This window comes from Loxodonta africana, chromosome 27 (genome assembly GCF_030014295.1).
Source record: "Loxodonta africana isolate mLoxAfr1 chromosome 27, mLoxAfr1.hap2, whole genome shotgun sequence".
Lineage (NCBI taxonomy): Eukaryota > Metazoa > Chordata > Mammalia > Proboscidea > Elephantidae > Loxodonta > Loxodonta africana.
In genome coordinates, this window is record NC_087368.1 from 35,993,116 (window position 1) to 36,008,242 (window position 15,127).

Here is a 15,127-nt window from a genome sequence, read left to right on the forward strand (position 1 = left end):
GCTCTTATTCAACATCGTACTTGAAGTCCTAGCCAGGGCAATTAGGCTAGACAAAGAAATAAAAGGTATCCGGATTGGCAAGGAGGAAGTAAAGTTATCACTATTTGCAGATGACATGATTATATACACAGAAAACCCTAAGGAATCCTCCAGAAAACTACTGAAACTAATAGAAGAGTTTGGCAGAGTCTCAGGTTATAAAATAAACATACAAAAATCACTTGGATTCCTCTACATCAACAAAAAGAACACCGAAGAGGAAATCACCAAATCAATACCATTCACAGTAGCCCCCAAGAAGGTAAAATACTTAGGAATAAGTCTTACCAAGGATGTAAAAGACCTATACAAAGAAAACTACAAAGCTCTACTACAAGAAATTCAAAAGGACATACTTAAGTGGAAAAACATACCTTGCTCATGGATAGGAAGACTTAACATAGTAAAAATGTCTATCCTACTAAAAGCCATCTATACATATAACGCACTTCCGATCCAAATTCCAATGTCATATTTTAAGGGGATAGAGAAACAAATCACCAATTTCATATGGAAGGGAAAGAAGCCCCGGATAAGCAAAGCATTACTGAAAAAGAAGAAGAAAGTGGGAGGCCTCATTCTACCTGATTTCAGAAGCTATTATACAGCCACAGTAGTCAAAACAGCCTGGTACTGGTACAACAACAGGCACATAGACCAATGGAACAGAATTGAGAACCCAGATATAAATCCATCCACGTATGAGCAGCTGATATTTGACGAAGGATCAGTGTCAGTTAATTGGGGAAAAGATAGTCTTTTTAACAAATGGTGCTGGCATCACTGGATATCCATTTGCAAAAAAATGAAACAGGACCCATACCTCACACCATGCACAAAAACTAACTCCAAGTGGATCAAAGACCTAAACATAAAGACTAAAACGATAAAGATCATGGAAGAAAAAATAGGGACAACCCTAGGAGCCCTAATACAAGGCATAAACAGAATACAAAACATTACCAAAAATGATGAAGAGAAACCCGATAACTGGGAGCTCCTAAAAATCAAACACCTATGCTCATCTAAAGACTTCACCAAAAGAGGAAAAAGACCACCTACAGACTGGGAAAGAATTTTCAGCTATGACATCTCCGACCAGCGCTTGATCTCTAAAATCTACATGATTCTGTCAAAACTCAACCACAAAAAGACAAACAACCCAATCAAGAAGTGGGCAAAGGATATGAACACACATTTCACTAAAGAAGATATTCCGGCAGCCAACAGATACATGAGAAAATGCTCTCGATCATTAGCCATTAGAGAAATGCAAATTAAAACTACGATGAGATTCCATCTCACACCAACAAGGCTGGCATTAATCCAAAAAACACAAAATAATAAATGTTGGAGAGGCTGCGGAGAGATTGGAACTCTTACACACTGCTGGTGGGAATGTAAAATGGTACAACCACTTTGGAAATCTATCTGGCGTTATCTTAAACAGAAATAGAACTACCATACAACCCAGAAATCCCACTCCTCGGAATATACCCTAGAGATACAAGAGCCTTCACACAAACAGATATATGCACACCCATGTTTATTGCAGCTCTGTTTACATTAGCAAAAAGCTGGAAGCAACCAAGGTGTCCATCAACGGTTGAATGGGTAAATAAATTGTGGTATATTCACGCAATGGAATACTACGCATCGATAAAGAACAGTGACGAATCTGTGAAACATTTCATAACATGGAGGAATCTGGAAGGCATTATGCTGAGCGAAATTAGTCAGAGGCAAAAGGACAAATATTGTATAAGACGACTATTATAAGATCTTGAGAAATAGTAAAAACTGAGAAGAACACATACTTTTGTGGTTACGAGGGGGGGAGGGAGGGAGAGGGTTTTTTCTTGATTAATCAGTGGATAAGAACTGCTTTGGGTGAAGGGAAAGACAACACTCAGTACATGGAAGGTCAGCTCAATTGGACTGAACCAAAAGCAGAGAAGTTTCCAGGATAAAATGAATGCTTCAAAGGTCAGCGGAGCAGGGGCGGGGGTCTGGGGAACATGGTTTGAGGGGACTTCTAAGTCAATTGGCAAAATAATTCTATTATGACAACATTCTGCATCCCACTTTGAAATGTGGCGTCTGGGGTCTTAAATGCTAACAAGCGGCCATGTAAGATGCATCAATTGGTCTCAACCCACCTGGAGCAAAGGAAAATGAAGAACACCAAGGTCACACGACAACTAAGAGCCCAAGAGACAGAAAGGGCCACATGAACCAGAGACCTACATCATCCTGAGACCAGAAGAACTAGTTGGTGCCCGGCCACAACGGATGACTGCCCTGACAGGGAGCACAGCAGAGGACCCCTGAGGGAACAGGAGATCAGTGGGATGCAGACCCCAAATTCTCATAAAAAGACCATACTTAATGGTCTGACTGAGACTGGAGGAATCCCGGCGGCCATGCTCCCCAGACCTTCTGTCGGCACAGGACAGGAAGCATCCCTGAAGACAACTCATCAGACATAAAAGGGACTGGTCAGCGGGTGGGAGAGAGATGCTGATGAAGAGTGAGCTAATTATATCAGGTGGACACTTGAGAGTGTGTTGGCAGCTCTTGTCTGGAGGGGGGATGGGAGGATAGAGAGAGAGGGAAGCTGGCAAAATTGTCACGAAAGGAGAGAGTGAAAGGGCTGACTCAATAGGGGAAGAGCAGGTGGGAGTATGGAGTAAGATGTATGTAAACTTATATGTGACAGACTGATTGGATTTGTAAACGTTCACTTGAAGCTTAATAAAAGTTAATAAAAAAAAATGCTAATCCCAGGGTTTGCAACACTTTGGAAGCAATCTAAATGTCCACCAAGAAGAAATTTTGAATTAATTGTTTTATCCCTGAAACGTAATAGAGCCATTTGTTGTTGCTGTGCTCACAGTGCCACCCGTACAGGAGGGCACACACTGAAGGTACAGCCCCCTCTCCCAAGGGGACCCTGCGTCTATCCTCGGAGATCATCCACGGCAGTGGTTTCTTGTGTCTTCTTTCATGAAGTTTGATTTGTACAACCATTTTAATTGATGGGGAGCTGTCATGGATTAAGCTGTGTCCCCCAGAAATATGTGCATCAATTTGGCTAGGCCGTGACTCCCACTATTGCGTGATTGTGCACATTTTGTCACCTGACGTGATTTTTCTGTGTCCTGTAAATCCAGCCTCTGTGATATTGATGGGATGGGGCTGGTGGTTGTTATATTAATGAGGCAGGACTCAACGTACAAGATTAGCTTTTATCTAAAGCCAATCTCTGTTGGGATATGAAAGAGAGAAGGGAGAAGAGAGACAGGGGGACCTCATACCACCAAGAAAGAAGCACAGGGAGCAGTGCGAGTCCTTTGGACCTGGGGTCCCTGGGCGGAGATGCCCCTGAACCGGGGGAAGATGGATGACAAGGACCTTCCTCCAGAGCTGGCAGAGAGAAGGCCTTCACCTGGAGCTGGCGGCCTGAACTTGGACTTCTAGCCTGCCAGGCTGCGAGAGAGTAAACGTGTGTTGTCGAAGCCGTCCACTTGCGGCATTTGTGTTAACAGCAACACTAGGTGACTAAGACAACGGACGTTCACGACAATTACGTTAAACTTCAATGTCAGCATCTTATTCTTGTAAAGCCAGTTTAAGCAGTTAACTGGAGGGAGCATTACTGATTATATGCAGTGGCAAGTAAACTAAGTTGAAAATATTTTCTAAATCATTACTCTCTTAAAGCTACATTGAAAATATAGTTTATATAGATTCCTTAAAGAAGTTTCTTCTGGAAAGATTTTTCCTCCACAGGCTTATGGTCTCCCCCACCTCAGTAGGCTTACATTTTAACAAGATAATTTATGTAGTTGGAGGCAGTATATAAACTGTCAGACGATAGTAAATCTTAAACATTTTTTATCCCTGTATAGCTAACATGCAGCATTTTTTTCCCCTCGGAAAGATAATAAATTTTAAGATTGGACTTTAGAATCAGTACTTGGAATCAGTTTTTGTTTTTTTTAAGGATTTAGCCAAGTTGTTGGAATGTATTCAAAACAAAATGACATAATGGTGAAGGGACTTGAAATCATGTCCTCTTAGGAACGGCTGGAGAATCTGTGAGAATGTGTTAATTTGAGAAGATCAAGGAATATTATTGTTTATTCATTAAATATTTATTGTGCCAGGCCTACTAAATAGCCATTAAACAAATAAACAAAACCAAACCTGTTGCCATCGAGTCGATTCCGACTCATAGGGACCCTGTAAGGCAGAGTAGAACTGCCCCATGGGAAGTCCAAGGAGCAGCTGGTGGTTTTGAACTGCCGACCTTTTGTTTAGCTGCCAAGCTCTTAACCACTGCGCCACCAGGGCTCTGATAAATAGCCATCATTATATCTATATATACATATAACTACCTAGATATGGAACATGTAAGGGTGAATAAGAATCCTTGCCTTAATGAAGTTCATTTTCTAATGAGGAAGACATACGTGTACAAGCATGCATGCATACATACATACGTAGCCTGGTAGTGAAAAGTTCCAGGAAGAAAAATAAAGCGAGCACAACGGGCAAGAGAGTGAGCGAGGGCTTAGTGAGGGTGGTCAGGGACTCTGGCTGCTCGGGAAGAATGGATCATGGGGAGATAGGAATGGAGTGGGAGACTGGTGTGGCGGTAGGAGAAGCGGCCAGACCGCCGCCACTCCCAAGGTGGTGCCAACACGGTCTGCCAGTGATCAGGCACGGCGGGGAGAAGCCTGCACCGACTCGGGTTTTTGGCTGAGTGACCGAGTAAGTGGTGACGCCGTTTGCTGAGACGGGAGCTGTGGGAGAAGATCAGGTTTGTTGGGGGAGGAATCAGGACATGGCTTTGGCTGGCTTCGGAGTTGGAAGTGGTATCGCATGGAAGAAGGATTAGATTTGTTCTTGGGGACCCCAGATTTCCAATGAGTGTAAGGAAGAACTGTTTTGTTTTTTTTGTTTAAACAGTGGGAAATGACTCTACCTAGTAGGCCCAGTTCTAGAGCTAGTGAGATCCAGGTCATGAAGATGTTGGACAATTGGTCATCCGGCTTGTGGATGTAGTCAGGATCTAAGGAGACAAGTCTTAATTAAGGTCCTGTTATAACTGTGGTCCTCATTGTTTCTAGAGTGCTTGTTGGCAGAGTAGAGGTCCCTAGGTGGTGCAGACAGTTTGCTGTCAGCTACTAACCTAACAGTTGGTGGTTTGAACTCACCCACCAGCACCATGGAAGAAAGGCCTGGCAACTGCTTCTGTAAAGACTACAGCCAGGAAAACCCTGTGGAACAGTTCTGTTCTGTAGCACATGGGGTCTCCGTGAGTCGAATTGACAGAGGTACTGGCAGCGTAGTATACAGGTAGCAGGACGTGGGAGATGGGGACGTGATTAAAGGATGCTGCCACCAAATTCAAGGACTTTTCGTCTAGAGGAGTTAAAAACACGCAAAACCCGGAAACCGTACTGTAAATTGCGGAGTTTTTGTGGGCTGTTAGGCTTGTCATGTGACTGAGCCTAGTATGTTGTATTGTGGAAAATTGTTTAGAAGAAAGCAAAGGTCCTGCATTGTCATTAAGGAGATGTATGGCTGCTCTAGGCTAAAGAGTTGGCTTGTCCAGAGGCATGGAATTAATGGAGGACAGCGTTTCCCAGACTCTGGATTTCATGGACCAAAAAATCCCCTTGCAGTTGCCTCCAGAACTAGAGCTACTAACTTTTGTTTTTCAAAGTAAGGGCATCAAGAACAAGGAACCAGATTGTTTGATTGTCATTATGGCATGGAAGAAAGGTCATTTTAAGATGAAAAATTTTAGGAACGATATATTCTCAGAATAAAATACAGTTGTTTAAATGAAAGAAATTTAGATCCTAGAAAAAAAAACTCTGCTTTGGCCTTCTGTGTCTTGTTTCACTCTGGACGGGTGAACACATCACTGTGGACGTGTCCTGATCTGAAGACCAGCACTTGGAGACCACCGCAGTGGGGGACGCCAGGCCAGGAGGCGTTAGTCAGAGATGCTTGGGTGGTGTGGGTTGTGGGCAGAGGACAGTTAGAGCTGCTAGACCTTCCAGTTTTTGAGCATTAAGACATTTGAAGCAATGCAAGAAGAGGGAGTTGCTGTAAGTCCCTGAAAATATCGCTTGAGGAGTATCGTTCCAGCAAACGTGTGAGGGATGGATTAAAGCAGTGGAACACTTGAGGTGAGCAGTCTCTCTCTCTAGAAGGTCATTGAGGGAAATTAACCCATTGCTGTCGAGTCTATTCTGACTCATAGTGACTCTATAGGACAGAGTAGAACTGCCCCGTAGGGTTTCCAAGGATCGACTGGTGGGTTTGAACTGCCGATCTTTTGGTTAGCAGCTGTAGCTCTTAACCACTGCGCCACCAGGGTTTCCTTGAAGGGAATTAGTCGTCTAAAATCATAGAGATCTGGCGTATGGCTGTAGTTATGGAAAAGGAACCTACCCATTGAAGAAAAAAAATGATGGAAGAATTTGATCATAAGCAGGATTTGACAAAGATGAGTAAAATATGACTGCATATTTTGAAGTTAGGCAGTTGCAAAGATGGGAAAAATGGAAAAATAGAGGGATTTTAATGGGGTATCTAATATCTCCCAGATGTCATTGTCTCATATTCCGAGGGAGAAAGTATAGGTAGAAGAAGCACAGAGGACACCGGACTGAGCTCACAGGGGTAGGTGTCAAGAGGATCAGTGAAGGGCAGAGAGGAAGCTAAGGGCCGGGAAGAGGTAACCAGGAGCCTGAAGCTGTGGAGGTCAAGTGCCTCAGGAATAAACCAAGAAAACAAAAACCTGTTGCCCATGAGTGGATTTCGACTCATAGTCACCTTGTAGAGGACGTAATTAATTCTTGGTGGCTGGTCTGGCAGAGAAGTAAAGACCATTGGGCCGAGTTAGGAAAGCTCATTAAATGGCTTAGAGAGAGCAGCGTTTTCAGTAGTTTCAGGAACTTCAAGTTTTATTGTTTGGAGATGGGCTAGTTCCACCTCTTCATTTTATAGACGAGGGAGCTTTCGTTTCGGCTGTTAATATCAGTTTGATTTCTGACAGTTGAATTCCTGATCAGGTGAACACAAGATAACTTAAGTAGTAAGATGTCTCTAAGGAAAGTCTTACTTTTTTCTTAAGTGTGATTAATTTTTTCTTCACCCCACAGTATTACCAATTCAGCAGATATTATTACACCTCCAGAAAATATACTTGTTCTTTGTGGGTCCTCATATACTTTAAGGAACAAAATCAGCTACTGGTTTTTTATGTTTTTTTTTCCTTCCTTTTTTAAATTTTTATTGTGCTTTAAGTGAAAGTTTACAAATCACGTCAGTCTCTGATACAAAAACTTATATACAGTTGCTGTATACTCCTAGTTGCTCTCCCCCTAATGAGACAGCACACTCCTTCCCTCCACTCTCTATTTTCATGTCTATTCAGCCAGCTTCTGCCCCCCCCTGCCCTCTCATCTCTTCTCCAGACAGGAGCTGCCCACATAGTCTCCTTGGTTTTTAATGTTTTAAATGCTGAATAGTCTCTAATCTTTAGTTGCTGATAGCTTATCTTAAGAGAAATGCAGACCTGATATTGATTCATGTTCTTAAACTCTGAAAAACTTCAAGTTTTTAGTTTTGGTTTTAAAATGCTTTGTTTTAGGAGCTCCAGATGGACCAGCAAGCAAAGAAACATCTCCAGGAGGAGTTTGATGCGTCTTTAGAGGAGAAGGACCAGCATATCAGTGTTCTCCAGACTCAGGTAAAGGTTAGAAGAAAAAGTGTGGAATTTTTGGATGAAGAAAAATAGAAGGGTTTGGATGACATATCTAATAGGTTCCAGATGTTATTAAAAAATGGTCTATTCTTAGAACTTTTTGCTTTCAATTTTTAAGAATAATTTTTGATTTATTGTGTCTTTTGGCTAACTACCATATCATTCATGATAGCAACTACAAAAACCAGTTGCATAGGGAATGAAGTTTTAAAAAGTTTTTTCCAGACTGTAGCAAAAAGGACATCATTTATACCACCCCTCTCTGTTTTAGGAAAGCCCCAGTGCCATAGTTACTCATGATTTTTCCTGAAGAAAACCTTGTTTTCTTTAGGTTTCTCTGCTAAAACATCGACTACAAAATGGCCCGATGAACGCTGATATACTTAAACCACTCCCCCAGGTGGAGCCACAGGCTGAAAGCGTCTCTAAGGAAGAGAATGCGGAGAGCAGTGCAGAGCCCGCAGGTGAGCTTCATCTCCTCAGAGGTTTCAGTTCAAAGCTGGAGGAGGATGTGGCCAGAGTCCCGGGCCTGAACTGGTGGGCATGGGCTGACCAGAAAGTGTCCTTGAGCCTAACATTTCCGGAAAGATGTCCTTGCTTGTTGTTTTTCAGGATAAAGTAACTGAGTAACTGTTTTAAGACTGTTTTGCAGTCTGTCGGTAGTAACACGTTTTTATTGTAATTGAAATTCATGTATTATCACACTGTTTAATTGATAGCAGTAGTGAGAGTTCGGATAAGCCGGTCACTTCCACTCAAGGGTACTGAATATGCTATTTTTAATTGTTTGGATATTTTAGTTGTTAATTAATGTTGCTTACGTATTTCTACATTTAAAGATTCCTGTATGTGCCCTAATGTTTCCCTTTTAACTGGAAAAAAAGAAATATTTAAATTTCGTCTTAAAAATCAACTGCAGCCCTCTCTCTTCCTTGAGGTTTTCAGGTACATATTCAGTGAAATTCCCACTTTTTATTTCCCGTCTCTTTTTCTCAAAGAGATTTACGATGGATAGTAGTCCAGCCAGAGTCAGAGTCAGGAGCTGAGCAGCTCGCTACCTAAGCAACCAACCCTGCAAAGGGCCCTGTAGTTCCCCTGGGGAGTGAAAATGTCAGTCATAAATGTAAGATGATGGGAAGACTCTACTTGGCAGAACTCCACTCGGGAAGAGATTAGAAGGTGGCTGGAAGGAGTGCTTCCTTAATTGTATCGGGCTAAGATCCACAAGGGATAATTGTGAATAACAGAAGATGGTCGTCAAACTGTCTTTAAGGAGGGTGGATTCTGGTAATGTTCGTTAACTGCTGAGTGTTATGCGCCACCTGGGATGGAGGTGAACCTCAGAGGAGGTGAGGGCACTAGCCCACTGCTTCTTCAGGTAAAGATAAAACAGATGGTGAAAGGGTAGAGGCTGCGAAGGGTGCCAGATTCTAGCTGGCCAGGGTCCCCTCTCCCGATGTGGCTTAGAGTACAGCGGTGTTGAGATAGGATGACACTGCTGTGCCCTCACAGGCTAGCTGTCCCCAGGGAGCCCTTCCCTTCCTGACTGACTGCCTCCTGCCTGTGGTGCTTTATCGCTAGTAGCTGGAGATGGACCCTCTTCTAAAACACTGGAAGCGCTTCAGCAGAGAGTGAAGCGTCAGGAGAATCTCCTTCAGCGCTGTAAGAAAACAATCCATTCGCATAAGGAGCAGTGCACCCTGTTAACCAGTGAAAAAGAAGCATTGCAAGAGCAACTGGAGGAGCGGCTGCAAGAGCTAGAAAAAACGAAGGTACAGCAGCAGACGAGTTTCGCCCTAACTCAGTCCTGTAAATGTAGGTCCGCAGGCTCCGGCTTGGCCTGCCCCTCCTCGGGAGAGCCTCCGCCCACCCTCCACAGAGGGCATGGAGAGCCCTTGCTGGGCTCTGGGGTGCTCTGGGCTTCCTGTCCTCATGGCATGTGCCATGACCTCCTGTGTACATTCCTCCTCTACTAGACTGTAAGAAGTATCTAAAGTAGATAAAATGTTTAGCGTTCTCATAAGAACAGAAGCTTTATTAGAGATGGAAATGAATTTTTAAAATTTTTTTAGGAGCTTCATATGGCTGAGAAGACTAAACTTATCACTCAGTTGCGTGATGCAAAGAACTTAATTGAACAGCTTGAACAAGATAAGGTAAAACAAACAAACAAAAAAACCTTATGATACTAAAATTTGTCAGGGGGCCCCAATATTTACTTCTGAAAGAAGTTGAAAGCATTCAGACTTCTGCTTCCCAAAATTATTACAGCTGCTTCCATGAAAAAGCTTTTTGTCTTAATTTCTAGATTTATATAACTATTAGCATTCGTTTTGTATCATGTGAAGCTGATTCTCTGTAATTTTTTTGTATCCCAGTTAGATTTATTGATTAGAATAACTGTTGCAAAGGAAATTCATGTTTATAGTATGTAATTACTTTTCAGAGAAAAATTAAATTATTTCTAGCCAAGGGATTGCTGAACACGAATGGTAGATGTTCTTTCAAACATAATGGCAACAGGCTAATCTCTCGGATAAGTTGCCTAAAAAATAGAGAAATGGTAATGTGTATATTAACGTAAACAGAAATCCCCGCAAATGAATTTTTGAATCTCTAGATGAGGATGGAGGATCGAGGACGGGATGAGTTTTACTCTTGGCAGCTAGGGAGCAGCTGTAGCAGCAAAGATGACTGGAAACTTCACGAGCAAACAGTTTTGACCTAAGTCTTCCAGCCCCAGATTCTGAGCAGCTCCAGTTTGCTCTGCACAGTTTCCTCGGATACACTGCTTTATAACGCAGTGTCCTAAGTGGCCACTTAATTAAGAACACGTCGTCAGAGTTAGCTTGCTATTGAAGTGAGCTGTTGGCAGTCTTTTTTTTTTTTTTTTTGCTTTTATTTGTTTGCCGCTCTGCAAACTTTTTAAAAAACCCCTTCAAACAAGCAAACAAACAAAAATGAAACCTTTTTATTAGGGAGAACTTAAAGCATTTACAGAAGTAGAAGAAATTCAGTAAGATGAATTCCTGCGAACCTGTCACCCAGCTTCACTGGTTATCACCAGCGTTGTTTCATCTGTACACCCCCACCTCCGTTATCCTTCTCAATCCAGGACTGTTTGACAGTAAATCCAAGAAATCTGACTCTTTTATGAGTATTTTAATGCATCTTTAAATAAAAGACTTTAAAAAAAAAAAGCGTAACTACATTATCACAGTCACATCTGAAAATGACCAAGAATTCCTTAATATGATCAGATACCTAGTCAGTTTCAGATTTTCCCCGTTGTCTCATACATTTTCCTTTTTATGAACCAGTATCCAAATAAGGTTCTTTGATTGTAGTTGGTTGATAGGACTCTTAAGACTTCTTTTAATCTATAGATCCGACGGCCTTCTCTCTCTCCCCCCTCCCATTTCTCTTTCCCTTGTGATTTGTTGGTTGAAGAAGCTGAAGGCCCATGGTTTTGTTCTGAAATTTTATGTAACAATTCCCTGCTTTCTGGGTTATCTGTCTAGTAGTAATAGCCATATGGAAGAGTCAGACTGTAAAGCGGGTCAGCAAATGCTGGGCATAAGGTAATAAACTTTTTCAGGCCGCGAAACAGCTGTCACAAAACCTAAATATTTTTTAAGAGACAAATGGACTCATCCCATTTTTTATTTGTCCCAAATGTCTGATTGAATACACAACACTGAGTAATCTTTTCCCCCAGGACCTTCATTTCTAGTGTAGATTACCCAGAGAGAGGGAAGACGGTAGTAAGTAGCAAATTGGAGGAATGGCGTGTGTCACTGACGTTAGTAAGGAGTGGTGGTGGGACCAGAGACGGTCACAGGAGAAGAGAGGAACCAGGCAGACCCGTACTTCAGTGCAGCAGTCACCTTACACGCTCAGCAGCCCCTGAGGCTGTGCTGTGTACAGCATGGTCAGTGATTGTAGCTCACGATGGCCCTGCGCCAGGTACAGAAGGTTATGTTTTATTCGTCATAAACGGGTTACTAAGATAGGGAAAGTTACATTCATGGAAGAATTGTAAATAAATCTTTTCACTAACATATCCTTAATCTTACTATTACGTTTTCTTAAACATAAAAAATACTCTGATGTCATGCCAAGGAACTGAGGTTTTTGTAATATATACAGCAGAACAGACTTCAGTTTTTGAAATTTTGAAGTGCTTTCTCAATACTGAGTAAGAAGTATATTTTTCCTACCTTTCCAGGTAGGCTTGATAGGTGCTGTCAGTGGTGCTAGAAACCCTGGTGGCGTAGTGGTTAATTGCTACGGCTGCTAACCAAGAGTTCTGCAGTTCCAGTGTACCAGGTGCTCCTTGGAAACTCTACGGGGCAGTTCTATTCTGTCTTATAGGGTCTCTGTGAGTCAGAATCGACTCATCGGCAACGGGTTTGGTTTTTGTTTTTTTTTTGGTCACTGGTGCTATGAGTGGGAATTGACTCAACTCCACATGGAGGCAGTGGGTTTGGTTTGGTTTTTGTCGGTGGAGCAGCTTTGTCCTGCAGATGCTTATGGAGCCTGCACTTCTATTCAGGGAATGGTGATAGCAGAGACAAAGCGTCAGATGCACGAAACTCTGGAGATGAAAGAAGAAGAAATCGCTCAGCTTCGCACCCGCATCAAGCAGATGACTGCCCAGGGGGAGGAGCTACGGGAGCAGAAGGAAAAGTCTGAGAGAGCTGGTAAGAACTCAGGGGTTACTCGTTTATGTCAGTGCTCAAAAGTCTTTTAAAGTGCTGGATCAACCCTAAAAAAATTAGTTAAATATTATAAAACACAGAACTGTAGAGACCCTTTATAAGACACTGACTGGCTCCTTAGAGAAGGCATAGGTTGGCTAGCTATGGCCTGTCGACCAAATCTGGCCCACGGTCTGTTCATATATGGCCCTCAGGCTAGGAATGATCGTTACGATTTTCTTTTATTTATTTTTTTTAAATACTGATTTTTGCAATTTTAAATGGTTGGGAAAAAAGAAAAGGAGTATGGACGGAGACCATATGTGGCCTACAAAGCCTAAAATATTTACTCTCTGGCTCTTTACAGAAAAACATTGCTGACCCTGCCTTAGAATATCATAAACTTAGACTTATAATTTTGCGACTCTCCAGTTAAGTCACAGCATACTACTTATTTAATAACTGCTACTTTGTAGATGCTCTAGTGTAAACAAAGAGTGTAAGATACAGTCTGCTTTAAAAGGGAATGCATGAACAATTCGGTGTTATGCATGGTAGCATTATGTTTTGATATAGTGCTAGGCTGTAGAGTATAGAAACTAGCAGGGTAAATGCAGAGTAATGCCAGGAAAGGAGAAGCATTAGAAAGAGGAGAGCAAGGTGAACTCCGGAGCCTTCAAACTACTGAGGATGTGAGTCTTGAGTCAGGCCTCGGACGATGGTAGAATGGGTCTCAGCAGAGAGGCGAAGTAGCACACAATGAAAAGCTAACCAAAAAACCAAACCCGTTGCTGTCGAGTCGATTCCGACTCATAACGACCCTATAGGACAGAGTAGAACTGCCCGTAGAGTTTCTAAGGAGCGCCTGGTGGATTCGAACTGCTGACCTTTTGGTTAGCAGTGGTAGCACTTAACCACTTTGCCACCAGGGTTTCCAGTGAGAAGCTAGGAGACCATAAGCAGGTACAGATGCCATACTGGGTGTGTGAACAAACAGAAAACCATTCTTGGCGATATGGCAAATGGAGTTGGATTGTAAAGAACTGACTGTTGAATTCTTATTAGGTGAGTTAGCTGGGTTTAGACTTGGATGTACAAGACAACAGGAAAGCAGAAGTAAAAAATGATTCCATAATGTGACGGAAGCTAGCGTTTTTGTAGAAAGAAATGACGTGGAAAATGAAGCTTAGAAACAAACAGAAACCCAGATTTGAGGTGCTGAGAGCTTTAACCACTTTGCTTAGGACAGTGGATCTGGGAAGGAGAGGAAGGGTGGAATCTGCAGAATTTGGCATCTGATAGCCCTGGAGGGGCAGAAGAGTAGGTATCTAAGATGACTCCAAGGTTCTAAACTCCGGAGACTGAGTGAACAGTATCAGGGACAGAGATGATGAAGGTGGACCAGGAGATGCTAACGGGAAGTTGAGGATTAGAGTGCGACGCTGAGTTTGCTCAGATACTTTACCGCTGAGCAGACGCTGAGCTTTCCAGAGGCAGCTGACTTGTAGGAACTTGGAAATAAAGTGGAGAATCTCTCAGCAATCATTCATTAGCCTAGAGTTGAAGCCTGCGGTTAATTCATAGGAGAAGCTGCTTCCTCCAAAAAACGAGTTTTGCGGTAGTCATGGTAACTGAGTAGCAGCAGCTCCTAAGCTAAATCAGCTAAATACTTCCTTAGCACTTCAGAATCGACTCCACGGCGATGGGTTTACTGCAGCCACCACCACTGCTGTGGTTAAAAAAAAAGTTAGTTGCCATCAAGTGGATTCCAACTAGCCAACACTTAAGTAGCAATTACTTTATGCAAGGCATTATTATAAGTGCTTGTATTTATTTATTTACTTACAGTTAGTCCTCACAATTTCATGAAATAGGTACCATTATTATCCTCATTTTACAAAAGAGAAAACCTGAGAACACAGAAGTTAAGTAACTTGCCTACATTTACATGCAGAGAGCACTGTATGTTTACGCAAATAACACACGCCTCTGTGTGTGTTTGTGGGCCACGCCCTCCCTGGTGAGTAAGGGTGCTGCGCCTTTTTTTTTCAACAGCAGCACGTGGAAGAGTATCCGCAGGGCGTATCCGCAGGGCGGCACTTGTAACGGTGCCTGGGGTGGGGGGAGGGCACGGCTGGCAAACAAGCGCACAAGTCACACGTTATTTGCGTAAAGATATGGTGAGTTATAATCCTGGGTTCAGGATTTGAACCCAGGCATTTCTGACTCCAGAGTCTGTTCTCTTAAACCTGGAGATCCTGAGTTCGGCAGAGAGAAGCAGATGCGGGAGAAGAGAAGCTACCCAGGAAGCCACAGACGTTGTGGGTAGTGATGCTTTGGGGGAAGTACGAGCAGTGTGGCCCTTGAATTCGGTGAGGACTTGGTTTCAGCAGTGCCGTTTTAGAAGTGGCTTCACACACCAGACTGTGAGATGTCGAGACGCTGACGGGTCTGCGTGAGAGAGGTCCTTGGCTGGCACCAGACGTGTCCTGAGCGTCTCCCCATCTCCCTGCAGGTGTTTTGTTGATGAAATGGTTGGGGAGATTAGTTAATTCGTTCCCAGTAAACCTAAGAAACTTTTCCTTCGGAGAGAGTCGAT

General features: G+C 42.8%; 1 protein-coding gene across 18 annotated transcripts in view; it reads left to right on the forward strand.

The window, feature by feature from the left end:
- GOLGA4 (golgin A4) overlaps window positions 1–15,127 on the forward strand; it is a 136,863-nt gene that overhangs the window by 40,741 nt on the left and 80,995 nt on the right. For 10 of the 18 annotated variants that reach the window (XM_064277472.1, XM_064277468.1, XM_064277470.1 and 7 more), the window contains 5 exons: window positions 7,715–7,813; window positions 8,160–8,292; window positions 9,410–9,600; window positions 9,901–9,984; window positions 12,384–12,531. In XM_064277472.1, coding sequence (XP_064133542.1) covers window positions 7,715–7,813; window positions 8,160–8,292; window positions 9,410–9,600; window positions 9,901–9,984; window positions 12,384–12,531 — 655 coding nt within the window. The remainder of the gene's footprint in view (window positions 1–7,714; window positions 7,814–8,159; window positions 8,293–9,409; window positions 9,601–9,900; window positions 9,985–12,383; window positions 12,532–15,127) is intronic. The other 8 variants (XM_064277469.1, XM_064277471.1, XM_064277477.1 and 5 more) reach the window with 4 other exon arrangements.